The sequence below is a fragment of the Schistocerca serialis genome, chromosome 3 (genome assembly GCF_023864345.2).
Source record: "Schistocerca serialis cubense isolate TAMUIC-IGC-003099 chromosome 3, iqSchSeri2.2, whole genome shotgun sequence".
Taxonomy (NCBI): Eukaryota; Metazoa; Arthropoda; class Insecta; order Orthoptera; family Acrididae; genus Schistocerca; species Schistocerca serialis.
In genome coordinates, this window is record NC_064640.1 from 229434377 (window position 1) to 229452057 (window position 17681).

Consider the following 17681-nt stretch of genomic DNA (forward strand, 5'->3'; position numbering starts at 1 on the left):
GAATCGGTTTCATTTCCTTTGGGACACAGTTGTATTGCTTATGACTTATGTGCGGTTTTCCTTTGTTATTGGTGTTGTGGATTATTTCGTACGTTACATAATGTAGGTTTCCTACGTTCCACATTCTCAGATTTGACTGCTAATATAGTGAACAAAACTTGGAGTTGTTGGGTAGATATACGACGTTTTTATGCAGAAGATTAGGTCTTCTGGTGCTTACTAGCAGTTTTTTGGTGTTAAACAAAAACGACATTCTTCAGCAAATAGCTGTAAGTTACAAGAAAGTCGTAAATAAACTGTCCTGTAATGTACTTTTTCATAACCCCCACGGTCGTTAGGACACTAAACAATGACAAATGTGGTGCTATTTTTAGTAAGTTTTTAAGGGAAAGACAAGCTCTTATATTATAAACCGTGTTACAAATCAATATAAACGAAAGTAATTGCACTCATTCAATATAGTACTCAGAAGTGTCACTTTCTGGCCGCTTGGCGCGCACCTGTCGATGTGGTAACAAAAGGGAAACGGAGTGCCGCAACAGTAAACTTAGACTGTTTATAACTTTATATACTCTGTGGTGCTGGTGCATATAATGCGATGTATAAGTTGCGTGCGCAGATGTGATGCGCGTAGGGGTAGGTCTGTATCTCATTGAATCAGCTTGCACCAATAAAATTCAAGCGTGTTAATTGCGCATAGTTTTTTTTCCCCATATTGTTGTGCTGTTAACGGAACGTAATGTATCTGAAAAAGAAGGACCACACTCATAACAAACGTAGCGCATAGGTGTCTGTCCGCTAACATTTCTTAATAGATTCATGTTTCCAGTATGCAAAGACTGAAACATATCGATTTAGGTATGTAACTTTGTTTGAGAATAAGGGATGTGGTGACCAGTACCGACCAATCAAGAATGTTATCATTACAGTAATGCGGAAAATGTTTGCTGTTAAGAAGCTAGGCGCATGTGGAACCACGTACTAGTTCTCCAATACATTTTGTAAATTAGCGATTCAACAGATGTGGATATGGCTTTGGTAGTTATTCACTTACTAGACTAAATTATCATGGTCTGAAATACAATTGGTTTTGCTTTTGTATTCCTAGAAATAAATAAGCATTATTATTTACAGGTAGTTAGCAGATATTGTGCGGTTACATTTTTGACGGCTCTTTCACTACTAGTGTTATCAGCAAACTTTTATTTCGTGTATGTGATTGTAGACGAAAGAGCTTCAGGCTCTGCACCTACAAATACAGAGCAGGTTAGTTTATATGAACGAAACTTTAGCCTGTAGAATTCAAACAAATGTGTATTGCTAGTTTTTTTGGCTGTAATAATTGCCATATTCCACTTCATAGGATAAAAAAAATAATTGCTGTCAGATTGATGGCGAATCTTGGCCCAAGAATTGTCACTTTCACTAAGTTCATGTAATTCTTGTTCTTAGTATTTTCACTGTTTGTAAATGTTTTTCACGTGATGTTTGTACTGATTACATTGTTTCGTGATCTTAAATTACAGGTTAAAGCAGACAGAAATTTGAATGTCTCATTATATAACAAAAACCGACAGAAACATGTTAAACGTGACTCATGGCTGTTGCCATACAAAAATGCTACCCAGAGTGCTATACAGGAAATTAAGGAAATAATCCCAAAGTTGCACAAGAAGTATTTGCAGATTTCATTTTCGTTCAAAGAAATACTCAGTAATCTGCTAAATGATTTGAAACAAACTATCAGAGCATCAAATAGTTTGTGGGCTGTTGTGGACAAGGTAATGAGACTCCCTACTACAATATATGCTCTGCCATTTTGTATTTTAATAATAATATATATATAACTTCCACTCTGATGGTGTGTGCATTAATTTCCCTTTGTAGCTCCACAGTAGTTGTTATGCTGTCAAGTCAATAATGCACTGGATTTGAGGTATACCTCACTCCATTGACAAACAGGACGTTTACCATGAAACTGGCCCCCACCTCTCTTCTACCACTGAAAGAAAACGTAAATAACACATGCTGTCACTTATACTTAAATATCCTGACCTGTTGGGGGCTAAAGTTTACAAGGGGATGGTAATTGCCTTCTGTCCTCTAAGTAAACAAACAAAAAAAGTTTTGTAGGCTTCTGACAAGGTAAAGTAGTGCTGTCATTGACTTGAAGATTGGTTTGAACACCACAGTTTTTTACTAGATATGATATGGGGTAAAACACCATCCCCTCAGTGTGACTGCAGCGAAAATCAGACCATCAGCCACACTGTTGAAGAGTGTTCCAGAAGACTCTATAATGGGAGCCCCAACGACTTCCTGCTCGCAGCTCCAGAGTTGATAGATTATATTAATAGACTTGATGTTTGTTTGTAATCCTTTAACTTTGTTATATTAGTGATGTTTGTTTGCAATTATTAATGTTTGTTATATTAGTGATTTGTCTGTTTCTTTCTTATATGTCTGTATTGCCATATGATAAATAATAAATTTACTAGACATGGTCCTGTTGGAGGTGGTATGCCACGCCCTTGCTTTCCTCTAACCTCTGGAGCCAATTATAGGTGGGGGGGGGGGGGAGCTGTAGTTTGACGTGGACTCCAGTGCTGTTGGACCTAGGCATGTTTCACTGTAGCAAATATTGCTGGAGGTGAAGGAAGTAAAAGTGTGAAATAAAATTTCTAGGAGCCTGGGAATTGAACCCCATACCTCAAGATTGTCTGCCATTTAACCTTTGAACTGAAGATATAAATATTTATTTGAAGTTTGCATTTTGAGCAGTGTGCTTTTAAGTGGTGGGATACTGCAGGAGACTCAAAACTAGTGACAGGACTGCACATACAATATGTCACATTGTGCTTCATTTAGAAGTATCACAGAGACTAGTAAAATACGTTTTGACTAATTGTGAAGAAGAGTTTTACTTACTGTTTATGTATCATACAGCATATCTTCTTTGTTGCCCATATTAACTATCAGAGAGTAAGAGAGAAAAAATATATATACTAAGATATCATTGATGAAGAACAAGATGTTAATCCAAATATTGTTCTCTCTCATATCCTTTGCCAAATGGGAGTTAAAGGTATGTATTAACCCCACACCCCTTGCCTTGAATCTTGGTTTTGGTGGTAGACTGATTTGTAACACAGTCCGTGGGCTAAGTTTGGTTGGAAGGTGACAATTTTGTTGTCAGTTGTTGAAGCTAACGAATGTGAAAGCAGAAAATCTGGTGGTGGTAACAAATTGACCTGTGGTAAAGACTGTTTGTCTGTCATTGCAATATTGAAAAATACCGGGGGTTCAACTATGTAAATTTTACCTAAATGACGACCAAGGCAGGGAGGTCGAGTCAACTCAACTCAACATACAAGTACTGAATGTCATCTTTGACCCATAACATAATGGTAATGTGGTGTGTGACATGATACACGTCCAAACAGAAAGAGAACAAAGCACTTACAATATTTCTTTTGCATCTATAATTATGAAAAGGATAGTCTGCTACTCACTGGAAAGATGACACATTGAGTTTCAGACAGGTGGAGAGGAAAAAAAAAACTGTTACAAACAGAGTTTCAGTCAAAGCCGTGTACAGAAAAAGAAGTTTTGGACACACATTCGAACAAGCAGTTGCACCTCATCCGTGCATGGCCACAATCTTTGGCTGTTTTGTTGTGCCTGTCTGCAATGTAACACCATCTTCATGGCGAATAGCACTCTGTCCTTTCCATAATTGTCCCATTCCGGACCCTTGTTTTCTTTTGCATCTATATTACGTTTTAAAATGTGTGTTGGAACTACATTCTGGTCTGTAATTTTGCTTGACGTCAAGATTAAATTGACATATGGCAATTTGGGTTTGAACTGGCAAAGCAGATTCAAACCGTTTAGTTAATCTGGGAATTCATCCAGTTTTGAAAGCCTTCCGGCTACATCAAAATTCAGAAGAAAAAAAAAATAGAATTTTGCCGTATGTTTGAATGTAGACACTCTTGGCATATGCTGTTGAACGAAGATCATGAGTGTGACAGTCTTGAAAGGTCACGGTACTTTAACACTCACCTCATCATACTAGAAATAAGGGTGAAGAGAAATGATTAGTACCAGTTGTCAGCTTTAAGCAGTGATGTAATGTTAATGGCTGATGTGATGACATATTTAACTGTGTATATTCAGTTTTTTCGTTGGTGAAGCCAAAGAATGTGAAAGCATAAAAACATGGTTGTGGTGACAGACTGATCTGTAGCTTAAGACCGTTTGAAAAAATCGCCACTGATACTGTGCTATAGTTGCCATGTTGTTTACAGCATTTGTCACATGTTTCCTTCATCACTGTTCAAAGCTGACAATGTGCATCAAATACTCCTATTTATTTGAGATAAGTGCCTGAGAAAAACAGAAGGTGTGGTAATGGTAGTTAAGCAAAATCTTAAGTTGAGTATTCTGTTAAGGAATTAGGAGATTTTGCTAGACTCATCACTTCTCCCACTTCTTTCATTAAGACAACTGTAACAAAAACCTCTAACAGACGGCATTGTAAAATTTGAAATAAATTGGAATAGTTTCTCCTTGACAACTCCTTCTATACTGTAGAAGAATTTCTATGTTTGTAACGTGTAAAAGGTGGGTTGGAATTGCTAACTCAATCTGTATATGTTGTTTCCATTTCAGGGAAAAAAATTATATGGTGATGTTTAGAGTACAAATAGATGTACAAATTTATTTGCAGTATGAATGTAAAATAACTCATTCCACATCATGATGATTTATAGTGCAAAATGATCCATGGTACATTAGTTAACTAACTAACTTTACTTTCATTATGCTTACAAAGCTGAATATCCTTTCACACTATCTTCACAAGGGCCATTTTAAATGTAAAGAATCCTTACACTCTTCTATAAATGCAAGGAACTGCATTTGGCATAGAGTACAATTTGTCATGTGTTGAGCACTTTATATTCAATGATGTGATTTTGTAATATGACCTGTGATTGTAAGTACTGAGCATTTACATATTGTATATATGTACATGATATTTTGTGTTCCCACTTGTCCCTTGTAAATAGGCTGTGATATACTTTGGCATATCAGTCATTCTCTGCTGCCGTTGTTACTGCACTTTGATTTTGTGGTCCACTGTTTTATCCAGGGTTAACTCAGTTTTTTTGAATGACAGTGGCTGTATGTTATTTCCTCTCTTGAAACACATCTCATGTAACCTTCATTTCATGATGCCAGGTTGCATATCAAAGTAGTTTGGTGCTTACAGCTAAATGCACCTCTAATACAGCTGTCACTCAGTTTTATTTAAAGGTAATGCTTAGTAATGCATAATATTAATACTGTCTCAAAATTGTGAACTGTATTTTGTAGATGGTTGTGTGTAAAATGTTTTTCTTGTGTGTTTATGAAGAGGACTTTTCATGATGAAATGTGTCAAGGCAACTGCTTGCCATGTAGTGGACACATTAAGTGAACTCAGAGACAAGTAGTTGAATGTTGTAATCCAGCTTTTGAGCTCGTATAATTCATCCCAGAGTGAGTGTGTGTGTGTGTGTGTGTGTGTGTGTGTGTGTGTGTGTGTGTGTGTGTGTGTGTGTGTGTGAGAGAGAGAGAGAGAGAGAGAGAGAGAGAGAGAGAGAGAGAGAGAGAGAGAGAGAGATTAGGTTTTACCATTTCATCACTGAAAAGTTCATTGAAGATGATGCACAAGTTCTGAAATGACAGTGATGAAAAAGGAAATTTACTGTGTCTTAATGAGAGAGAGCATCCCAGAATTCACATTGAGTGATTTAGGGAAACCTAGATGACTGGAAAGGGATTTGAACCATGAAGCTCCAAAATGCAATTTCAGTGTCACTCATCACCTGAATATGGACCTTCTGCATCCCGTTCTCATTCAAATATTTTTCCTTCCAATGCAAAATCAGTCATTTCATCTTTTAGAGCTTATGAAAACTAGTGAATGTATGCACAAATTTCACAGTCACCCAAGTTAACATCAGCGCAGTCTGTCACTGCTCTTACTTTAAAATTAATTTTAAAACCAGCACCTAGACATTGATGAGGAGGAGATACTCAGAAGATGATATACTGATTTCATGTGAAGACCATCCAGTTTCTGTGGTGTAACTGACTCTACCATTCTAACTTATTGGCTGAGCTTACTTCTTTCAACCTGGCCATTTCAGGTAATGCATTGTGCTGATCAAATAAGCCTTTGCATTCACAACTGCTCACATCTGACTGGTGCACTGTTTTGCTAGAGATTAGATTCAGTGGCAATATTGTGACTGGCTTAAGAATGCTGTGGCTACGAAAAAAGTTCTCAATCCACTTGTTATTGTGAATCTTCTGATTTGAATCCCCTTATCATGGTCAATCATTTGTTATAGGATTTATCAGGGTATTTTGAAAAATATTTTTGTGTGTAACTAGTCAGATTAACTTAAGAAAAAGTACCAAATGGTGTAGCTAGCATTTCTGTGGGACACTACTGTGCAAATGGTGTTAGAACTGCTGATAGCCTTGGGAGAGCCAGCCATGAGAAAACTCTCCCGTCTAGTGAGCAAGGTGTATGAGACAGGCGTAATACCCTTGGACTTCAGAAGGTCTATAATTATTCCAATTCCAAAGAAAGCAGATGCTGACAGGTGTGAAAATTACCGAACTATCAGTTTAATAAGTCACAGTTGCAATATACTAACACGAATTCTTTACAGACAAATGGAAAAACTGGTAGAAGCTGACCTCAGGGAAGAGAAGGTGGAATTCTGGATAAATGTAGGAACTTGTGAGGCTATAGTGACTCTGTGACTTATCTTAGAAGATAGGTTAAGGAAAGGCAAATCTATGTTTATAGCATTTGTGGACTTAGAGAAAGCTTTTAACAGTGTTAACTGGAATATTCTCTTTCAAATTTTGAAGGTGGCAGGGGTCAGATACAGGGAACAAAAGGCTATTTATAATTTGTACAGAAACCAGGTGGTAGTTATAAGAGTCGTGGGGCATGGAAGGGAAGCAGTGGTTAGTAAGGGAGTGAGACAGGGTTGTAGCCTATCCCTGATGTTACTCAATCTGTATATTGAGCAAGCAGTAAAGGAAACAAAAGAAGAAATTGGAGTAGAAATTAAAATCTGTGGAGAAGAAATCTAAACCTTGAGGTTTGGGATGACATTGAAGTTGTGTCAGAGACAACAAAGGACTTGGAAGAACAGTTGAATGGAATGGACAGTATCTTGAAAGGGGGATGTAAGATGAACATCAACAAAAGCAAAACGAGGATAATGGAATGTAATCGAATTAAATCAGGTGATGCTGAGGAAATTAGATCAGGAAATGAGACACTTAAAGCGGTAGGTGAGTTTTGCTACTTGGAGAACAAAATAACTGATCATGGTCGAATTAGGAAGGATATAAAATGTAGACTGACAATAGCAACGAAAGCATTTCTGAAGAAGAGAAATTTTTTAACATGGAGTATAGATTTAAATGTCAGGAAGTCTTTCCTGAAAGTATTTGTATGGGGTGTAGCCATGTGTGGAAGTGAAGAATGGATGATAAACGCCATAGACAAGAAGAGAATAGAAGCTTTCGAAATGTGGTGCTACAGAAGAATGCTGAAGATTAGTTGGGTATACCACGTAAGTAATGAGGAGGCACTGAGTGGAATTGAGGAAAAGATGAATTTGTGGCACAGCTTGACCTAAAGAAGAGATCGGTTGGTAGGACACATTCTGAGGCATCAAGGGATCACCAATTTAATACTGGAGGAGTGTGGAGGGTAAAAATTGTAGAGATAGACCAAGAGAAGAATACAGTAAGCAAATTTGGAAGTTACTCGGAGATGAAGAGGCTTGCACAGGATAGAGTAGTAGGAGATCTGCATCAAACCAGTCCATGGACTGAAGGCCACAACTACTACACATGTATCACAACTTTACTAAATAAAGATTAATCTTATGGATCTTTTATTCATGGTGATCAAGTTTCAGTTAACCCCCAGCCATCATGATTTATGTTTTCTGTAGTTCCCGTGAAACATTTTTGACAGATGCCAGGACGAGTCCATCCAAAAAGCCATGACCATTTTCCATCCCATCCTTGTACAACTGAGCTAGTGTTCCTTGCTAATGACCTCAACATAAAGATTATATGTAGTAGCCTTCCTTCTACTAAAATCTCTTTTTTAAACTTGTAGGAGGTTGTGTTGATTGTATTGGTCACATCAGGAATTGCCTGAAATAGGGTCCACAATACATTATGACTGCAAAGAAGTGTAAAGAGTTAAAACTGACCAGAAAGTTATGAAAAGTGCATAGGTACCTTACAACTTAACACCTGACAAGAAAAGTGAAAGCCCCAGATGTGGTTGGATGTCACTGTAACTTCATACACATACATACCGTCAACAGGCACGTAAATGATTAAAGCTGCAGTTCTCTCTGACAGGTAGAATGGCTACCAGAGTGCATTAGTGATGTTCCTGTACAGTATTGTTACCACACCTGGTAGGGTATACAGGGTGAATAACCTAAAAATTGCATCACAGATATTGCAGAAGTTGAAAGTGCTATCAATGTGCAGTTTTTATGTAGTGGAATATTAATCAGGGGCTTGTATTGTTAGCTGATATACAGGATGAAAAGTATTTAAACCCACAAACTCTTGGATGTTGTAGAGGACATCAAAACAAATATTTTTCCCTAATGTCATTTTTTCCTATGAGGATTATTTAAACCGGTGGAGGCTGTATTGCGCTCTTCAGTTGTTAGAGGCCGTATTATGATCTTCAGTTGTTAGAGGGCGTATTACGCTCTTCAGTTGTAGGCAAATACTGTCCACCAGTGTAGTAGTGCATTTTGTCTGTTTACTAACGGAGCGATACACCTGGAGTGAGTACACTGATATGGTTGGTGCGTACTACGTAGTGCACCACAACGGACAAGCTGCACAGCAGGTTTATCAACAACAATATCCTAATCGCCGTATCCCGCATCATACGACCTTTGCTGCTCTGTAGCAACGTCTGCGTGAGACCGGGTCATTTAGCAGATTACCTGGACAGGGACACCATCACACGGTAAGAATGCTGCAATTTGAGAAAGCTGTCTTGCAGCATGTGGAGCGGGATCCTTCAATCAGCACTCGTGCGATTGCACGTAACATGGGGACGAATCTGACAAATGTAAGAACAGTCCTTCAAGAGCAGTTGTTACGTCCATTTCACTTACAGCGTGTCCACAACCTGGAACCAGTTGATTATCCACCCAGAGCACAGTTTTCGCAGTGGTACCTGGAACAGTGTGAAATGCATCCTACATTTCCATCCTCTGTGTTTACCGATGAAGCAACGTTCGGGCATGATGGAGTCTTCAACATGCACAATTCGCATGTTTGGAGTGAGGATAACCCGCATGCCACAGTTACTAGCGCTCATCAAGTGCAGTTCTTCGTTAATGTGTGGGTCGGTGTTGTTGGGGACTGTTTAATTGGTCCGTATCTGCTACCTAGGCCATTAAACGGCAGGTACTATTACAATTTTCCCGCCAGAGCATTGCCAGAATTGCTGGAAGATGTCCCGCTCCCTCCAAGACAACGCATGTGGTTCCAACATGACGGGGAGCCGGCACATTTCAGTCGTCGTGTGCATCGATTCCTGGACCAACGGTTCCCAGAAACGTGGATTGGCAGAGATGGTCCTGTACCATGGCCTGCTCAATCCCCAGATATGTCCCCTCTGGACTTTTTTGTGTGGGGAGAGATGCGCAACCTTGTTTACGCAACTCCTGTTGCGTCAGAAGAGGATCTGGTTGCCTGGATAGTAGCAGCAGCAGCAGCAGGAACAATTCAGGATACTCCTGAGATTTTTGCCTGTGTCAGACAGAACATGATCCGTCGGTGTAACCTTTGTTTACGTGTCAGAGGAGGCATTTTTGAAAATCTACTGTAATTGAAATTGTGTTGTGTTAATGTATTGCCTCTTGGTCATAAAAAAAAATGGAAAAGTGTTTGTTGGTTTAATTAATTTGCCACCATGGAAACCTTCCTCCACCAGTTTAAATACACCTCATAGGAAAAAATGACATTAGGGAAAAATATTTATTTTGATGTCCCCTACAACCTCCCAGAGTTTGTCGGTTTAAATACTTTTCACCCTGTACAGATTGTAATAGTACTTAGAAAATATATTTTTTTGCAAACATATACTTTTTTTAAAATGGAACATTGCCTGTTGATATTAACAAACCAAAAGTAGAGTAAATTAGAATGTCAGTGGTGTTTATTGCAGGATTGTACTGTGAGTCATTTACAAGACATCGTATTTTGAAAGGTTCTCCCACTGACACTTGTGCAATACGTATGGTAGCACACACTAAAGAACAACACAAGTGCATACACTAGTTACATGGGTTCTGACCAGTAACAAGACAACTGATCATCACAGGTTGTGTTCAAAATGACCAGTGGCTGTGGCAATACGCACTTCCAGTCTGATATGGAACGACTGCTGCACACATGCTAGCATTTCAGTGGAGATGTCCAAGCAAGCTCCAGTAATACGTCGTTGCATGTCATCAAGTGTAGTTGGTATGTCCTTGTAGACCATGTCTTTCAGCTTTCCTCACAGAAAAAGGCTTACAGGCATCAAATCCAGGGAACGGGTCAGCCACAGTACAAGTCCTCTGTGTCCAATCCCACAATTTGGAAGAAATTTGTGAAGACATGCTGTAGTACTTTGTGTGTTATGGTCTGGACAGCCATCATGTTGCTACCATAGGTTCCTTGAAGTCTGCAGAGGAATGTCTGGTAGCATCCATGGAAGATGGGTCGGTTAGGAGGCTGTGATACTTCTGCATGGTCAGTGTTCTGTCTGTGAAATTTTGGCCTAAGAACTGTCACCACACATTTACACTCCATAGATGCTGATGTCCACCTGACAAACGGGGATTGTCAACTGATCAATAGTGCATGTTTACATGGTTTACCTGGCCATGATTGGTAAATGTGACTTCGTCACTAAACAAGATACATGACACATCTGGAGTCTCCTGTCTTAATACCCATGTACAGTAGTTAACGTGAGTCTCATAATTATTTCCATGCAGCTCTTGATGGAGAGAGAAGTAAAAGGAATGGAACATATGTCAATGGAGAATGCATAGGACCCTTGTCTGACTCATGCCACTGCCTCATGTGATTGTGCAGGAGCTAATGTGCAGACCAACTGCAACATCAGCAAGAACATTGATTTCCCCCTCTTCTGTCATCACTTGTTTCCTTCTTTTATGCTGTCTGTATGTTATACTACCACTGTCACATAACTGGTTGAAGAGGTTGATAAATAACTGCTGAGGTATTGTGCCACATACACCGTACAAGAACAAACTGCATTCTTCCTACACTCTCCATATAACATGAGCATGTCAGCTTTTTCTACATTGGTAAATCCCATTATCTGCTCATGAACTACTGCTTGGACTGCCACATACTGACTGACCGGCAAGTCGTAGTGCACTCAAGGAACACAGAAGCACAGTGTAAGCAAACATAATGACATTGTACCTAGCGGCTATGCAGGTTGAATGGCGTAAACAGGTGTCAGTGTGGAAACTCTTCAAAATATGATACCTCATTAATGACTTGCACTAGAACCCTGTAACAAATGGCTCTGACATTGTAATTTACCCTACTTTTAATTTGTTAATGGTGATAGGCATTGTTCCATTTAAAAAAGTGTAGGTTTGCAGGAAAAATGCACTTTGTATGTATTATTTTAATCTGTTGATTGGCCTGACTACCAAACCATTCTGTGAGAACTGCACATCAATATCACTTTCCATTTCTACAAATTTTCAGTGCAAGTTTTAGTTGATTCACCCTGTTGTGGATTGGCAAGAGAGCCAACCCTGTATGAGAGGAAGCCGAAAGGCACGCGTTTCAGCTCACGCAGGCTGGCGTGAGGTCTGGAACAGGTCAAGGAAATTAGACTAGCAAAAAAGGACGTAGCTGTGGAATACTTAACTTTAATCCATAAATGGTGAACATCGCTCTTGACAGTACATGTTTTACAGCATCAATAGTAACTGGTAATGGCGCCTTGCTAGGTCGTAGCAAATGACGTAGCTGAAGGCTATGCTAACTATCGTCTCGGCAAATGAGAGTGTATTTTGTCAGTGAACCATCACTAGCAAAGTCAGATGTACAACTGGGGCGACTGCTAGGAAGTCTCTCTCTATACCTGCCGTGTGGCGGCGCTCGGTCTGCAATCACTGATAGTGGCGACATGCGGGTCCGACGTATACTAACGGACCGCGGCCGATTTAAAGGCTACCACCTAGCAAGTGTGGTGTCTGGTGGTGACACGACACACCCTGTATAAGGGACATGAAGAGTGTCAGATATTGGGTGATCATTGTGAATGACATGGAGATGCTACATACTCGTGTGAGGCAGCATTATCAGAGCCTGACTGAGTTTGAAAGGGGGCCCTCCATTTGTCTGGCTGGTCAAATCGTGCAATATCCAGATTTGTGGGTCATTTGGATGAGACAGTGGTCTGATGTACTGCACAGGAATGTGAGGACAGGCATAACCATCATCAAGATTATGCAAAGTGATATGTGACCACCACAAGGAAGGAACACTGTGCTGTGCATCAGACACAACCTAAACCCTTCACATCTGCACCTGCCATCCAGGAACAAGTAATGGACTTCCTTTAATATTCTGTATCATCCCACACCATTGGTCAGAGCCGGAGTAGGTAATTATTGTCCCATGCATAGTCTGTTGTTTAACACTGCAACACAAATGGTTGTGTTTGGAATGGTGCCATGACCAGGTATCATGGACTCCTGATGAATGATGGTGCTTTGTGATTGGCAATGATTTGTGGTTCAGCACTACCCCAGATGACCATCATTGATGAGTATGGTCATGACCTGGGGAGAGGTCCCATTCATCCAATGTTTTTTGAGAGGTACAGCAGTTTTACTAGTGGCATCATGATGTGGGAAGCCATCGGGTATGACTTCACATCACAGCTGCTAGTAACAGAGAGAAATATTGTGGCACAATGATACATCACCAACGTCCTGCGTCCTCTTGTGTTTCCTCTCATGTGGCTGTATTATGGTGTCATTTTTCAACAGGACAATAGTTGTCTACACATGGCACATATCTTTGTGAACTGTCTGCATGATGTTGAGGAACTTCTGTGACCAGCAAGATCCCCTGATCTGTCCCTCATAGAACACATGTGGGACCAGCTCAGATGTCAACTCTGACCCAGTGCCAATATCCAGGATATCAAGGACCATGTACTACATTGTGGGCCAGCTTGCCTCAGGAGAGAATACAGTGGCTTTCTCAACTGAAACCGACATGCGCCTAGGCCAGATGAAGTGCAGTGTCCCACTGATCAGTGGGCTCTTGGTGCCAAGTTCTTTATAAATTTGAGTAGCTTTTAAAAATCGCAAGTCACATACCCTTGCAACCTGTGAAGTTTTCTAGCCCTTCTGGGTGCTTAACGTTTTTTGGCAGGCAGTGTTTTTAAAATGTGAAATAAATAGTTGTTGATTGATCTAGGACCCAGAGCAGGTTAACTTATCTTTAATCTTTCATTATCTATTCAACAAGCAGCATTTTGATTATTTGTGCCAAGTGCATAGTGAGAGAATTGAAGCTGAACAACAGTACTTTGGTGGATAGTGAAAACATATGGGTATGTATGTTGCCCAAAGCTGCCAGACCCACCATAGTAGAATCTTAGAAAGGTTTGGGTGCAATAGGAAAAAGTCTCTGACAGTGTGAATCATTTTTGATGAAGAATGCTTCGAGAGTGCAGGCACAAAAGGCAAGGATGCTGGTTTGAGTGGTGTTGTGGCATATACCCTGTCAAATTGTCACTGCAGCATATCCGCCACTTGTGGTAAGAGAAGTCATATTGAATATTGTTTTCTTTTCAATGGATGCTGCCCATCTTAAAACTGCTGAACTGCTGGTGTACTTGACTGTTAACACTAGAGTTATAACTAAACTCCGCAGACTACTGGATATTATGTAACAAAAGTTTCTTTAAGTACAACCGTAATTACCCTCATTTCCTGTTCCATATGCAAATGGTACTCAAGAAGAAACACTGTCAGCGAGCCGCTATATGAGCTTGAATTCCTTCATCATTTCACGAGATACCTCTAGGTGTAAACAAACTCTTGCCAAAATGTGACACCCTGTTGTGGATTTCGTCTAGTCTCTTTTATTAATCTTATCTAGTAATGTTCCTGGAGTGACAAACAGTACTACAAATCAGCTGTCTGAGGTTTTTTAAGCTGCTTCTTTCATGGGTGAATTAAATTTCTTTTGGGTTCTTCCAGTGATCATGTCTGTTATCTCCTTCTCTTACGGTTAGTTTTGTGTGTTTTTCACACTTTAAATATGTCCAGCTGCATAATCTTATATATATTTTTTGTTGTGATTATTTACATCACTTGCAGTGTATTATTCATTTATGGTGAAGAACAGCTGCTAATCCTCTACTCCAGAAATGCCCAAGTTACTTTTATCTCTGATGATTTCACCTCATGTGGAGTTCACCTCATGTGTGGAGTTCTAGCATCAGCCTGGACATTATGTATTGGCTTCTTGATCTTAAAGATGAACAGAACGAGTGAAGTTTCACAAGACCGCTTTATCCAGAATCCATATTGATTCCTGATGAGGAGATTTTTCAGTCTCTATGAAGGTTGTGTGTGTGTGTGTGTGTGTGTGTGTGTGTGTGTGTGTGTGTTCTCAGAAGGTGTTGACTGACTGAGGTAGCTCATGTTAGCACACTGGACTCTCATTTTGGAGGAGTGGGATTCAGACTCCCACATGATCATTCGCATTTATGTTTCCATGGATTCCCAAAATCAATTAATATGAATGCTGCTATTTCTTTTGAAAGGCTTTTTTTCCCCCTCCTCATTTTTATCCAACCAGAACTTTGCTTCATCTCAAATATTCTTGTCATTGGCAGGACATTCAGTACTAATTTTCCTTCCTTATTCAAAGGTTGTGGTGTTCATTCATGAACACAGTCCATTTTTAGTTAGCTTTTGACAGTAATGTAATAGCATATGCATTGTGTGCATCGAATGTTTACTTTCCTCCATTGAGAACCACAGTACCTTACTTGACTGTTTGTAGCAAAGCTAAAACATTGCCGTTCGTCATGTTGCTATATAAGTACCTTCTGCTGATGACTGTTTATCATTGCAAGACACTTTAGTCAGAAGTAAACCAAAGACTCATGAGGAATGTCTTCATTCCGTATAAATGTTAAGACTGTGGTATAACTGATAGATGTGTAAGTTTTTCACTGTTTCAGACTACTGTTTTTTTGATCGATTGATAGTCATATTTGCACTTAAATATATTTAATGTTTGTATTTTGATGACTGTCTGTGTGTGCAGTGGGTTGGTCCACGTCAGGTAATACCAGAGAGGTCATCCTTGCTTGGCACTGTCTTAAACATGTTATCTTCATCAAAAATTATTCATGCTGAGAATGCACAACGGGGCACACAACTGAAATTGTTGCTGACGTTGGAAGGGGGTCATAAAGCAGTATTCAAGCCTCAGTGGTAGGTAAGCTAGATACCCACTCCTAGTATTTAATGTTGTACAGTATAAACTGATACTTTACCAGTAGAATGTTGCAGCTTCTGCAAAAGTCATGTAATTATCTGTTACTCTTTAATGTCATCAGTCACACTGTGTTCTATTATTAACAGTTATTAATAGTATAGTGCTGACCAAAAAGTAAGATGAGTGATATCTTTACTCATTTTATAAATTGGGCAGTTTGGCAAACAGTCACTTTTCTTGACCTATAAATAATCTCAGAACGTGGATAGTATTTGTTATCTATGTTTTCAGTATGAAACAGTGGTGCAATACCATATTCATGTTGTTGGAAGGGCATTTATATGTTTGTTACAGCTATCCTGCTTTAGGTTTCTTGTATTTTCTCCTTGTTTGCCCTCATAAATTGGTATGCTGGAATGGTTCTCTGAGTAAAGCTGTGGCTAACATCTGAGATCCTTATTTTGCTGACCTACTGCTCTGTCCCTGTAGTTGAAATGTTAAATCATAGGACAGAACAGTTCGGCATAAACTTCTCTGTAAACAGCACACTTATCACATATTGATTGTGTATTGTTTCTGCAGTCTAAGAAGAGAGAACTTCAGGTTGTATGTCTCTGAAGCAGGAAACAGATATTGTTCTCTGTTGGCACAAATAAAGACATATGTACTTTGTCATGTTATTGTCAAAAAATGTAAAAATTATATCCTGAATATGCATACTTAGTATAGTTATGCCATACTTTGCCACAGTCTATTGCTTAAGATAACTGCAGATATAAAAGTGGCAGAAGAGAGAGTCATTAAGCTATGAAGGGTGCAAGGATGATTTGATTTATATGTTCTTTGTCATTACCAATATTTATAATTTGTCAAAAAAATTGTGTTTGGTTTGAAGTTCATAATCAGCTGGAAATTGCCATGACTGCTGTCAAACGAATGGCAGCTGCTGCGAATCGGTGTGCTGGCAGAGCTCCCGAGAGTCGTGATCTGTGATACTGGTACCAGAGGTACCTCAAGTATTATCCTCTCCCAATGATCCTGTCTCCTCTGTAGTAAGTAGGGATCTGTCATTACTCATCCATGTGACTGAGAGTGGCGTATCAGTGGTAGATCTAGGTGTCCTGTACGGGGTGGACGGGGACCAGGGAGGACTCAGGGTGTTGTACCAATCCTCCTAACCAACAAGTTTGAGGTGCTGTCTTTCACCGAAACTGAACCAGTGGGACACACTTCACCTGTTGGAGAGGCTATTACAGCAGCCATTGAGGGTACAGGGTGCAACTAACTATGGATTGTGGCATACGTTGGAACAAATGATGCCTTTTGTCTGGGCTCTGAGGTCCTACTTGGTTAATTCCAGTGACTGACAGAGAAAGTTGGGAAGACCAGCCTTGTGCAAGGAGTTTCAACGAAGCTCATGATTTGCAGCATTGTCCCCAACACTGATTGCGGCCCTTTGGTTCTAATCAAGTGAAATAACTGAGCCAGAGAATTTGAAGGTTCTATGACAAGATAGGCTGCAACTTCCTTGACTTGCGCCACAGAGTTGGGAACTGTAGGGTCCCCCTAAATGGGTCAAGTTTGCACTGCACTACTCATCAGAAGCTGCTATCTTTTTTTTTTTTTAGATGACTCTACATCCAATCTAGATAATTATAGCTGTGGGAAACCCAGAAGTGTCAGTTTAAGACGGAAGAAATGCATTCGCATCAAAGTGCCAGAATTTGAAGCACTCGTGAAAAAAAGCGGTGATGCCCACATCATACTAGGTACAGAAAGCTTGTTGAAACCTGAAATTGATAGCACTGAGATTTTTGGTAAAACTTTAATTGTATATCTTAAGGATAGGCAGATGGGAAATGGAGGTGGTGTACTTGTCACAGTAGACAAGAAACTCAAATCCACCAAGATAGAAATTGAAGCTGCACAATGAGATTGTTTGGGCAAGACTCAGTATGAGGGGTGGGCATAAAATGATGATTAGATCCTTCTTTCTCCCACCAGACTCATCTCCTAATGTAACGGGAAACTTCAGAGAAAATCGC

At 39.7% G+C, this 17681-nt stretch overlaps 1 protein-coding gene across 3 annotated transcripts in view; it reads left to right on the forward strand.

Moving 5' to 3' along the window:
• Nucleotides 1–622: 622 nt before the first annotated feature.
• LOC126469962 (glycosaminoglycan xylosylkinase) overlaps nt 623–17681 on the forward strand; it is a 111183-nt gene continuing 94124 nt past the window's right edge. Inside the window, exons 1-5 of one of the 3 annotated variants that reach the window (XM_050097379.1) lie at nt 623–640; nt 930–1038; nt 1135–1266; nt 1527–1781; nt 15463–15632. In XM_050097379.1, the coding sequence (XP_049953336.1) occupies nt 1030–1038; nt 1135–1266; nt 1527–1781; nt 15463–15632 (566 nt within the window). In that variant the 5' untranslated portion in view covers nt 623–640; nt 930–1029. The other 2 variants (XM_050097377.1, XM_050097376.1) reach the window with 2 other exon arrangements.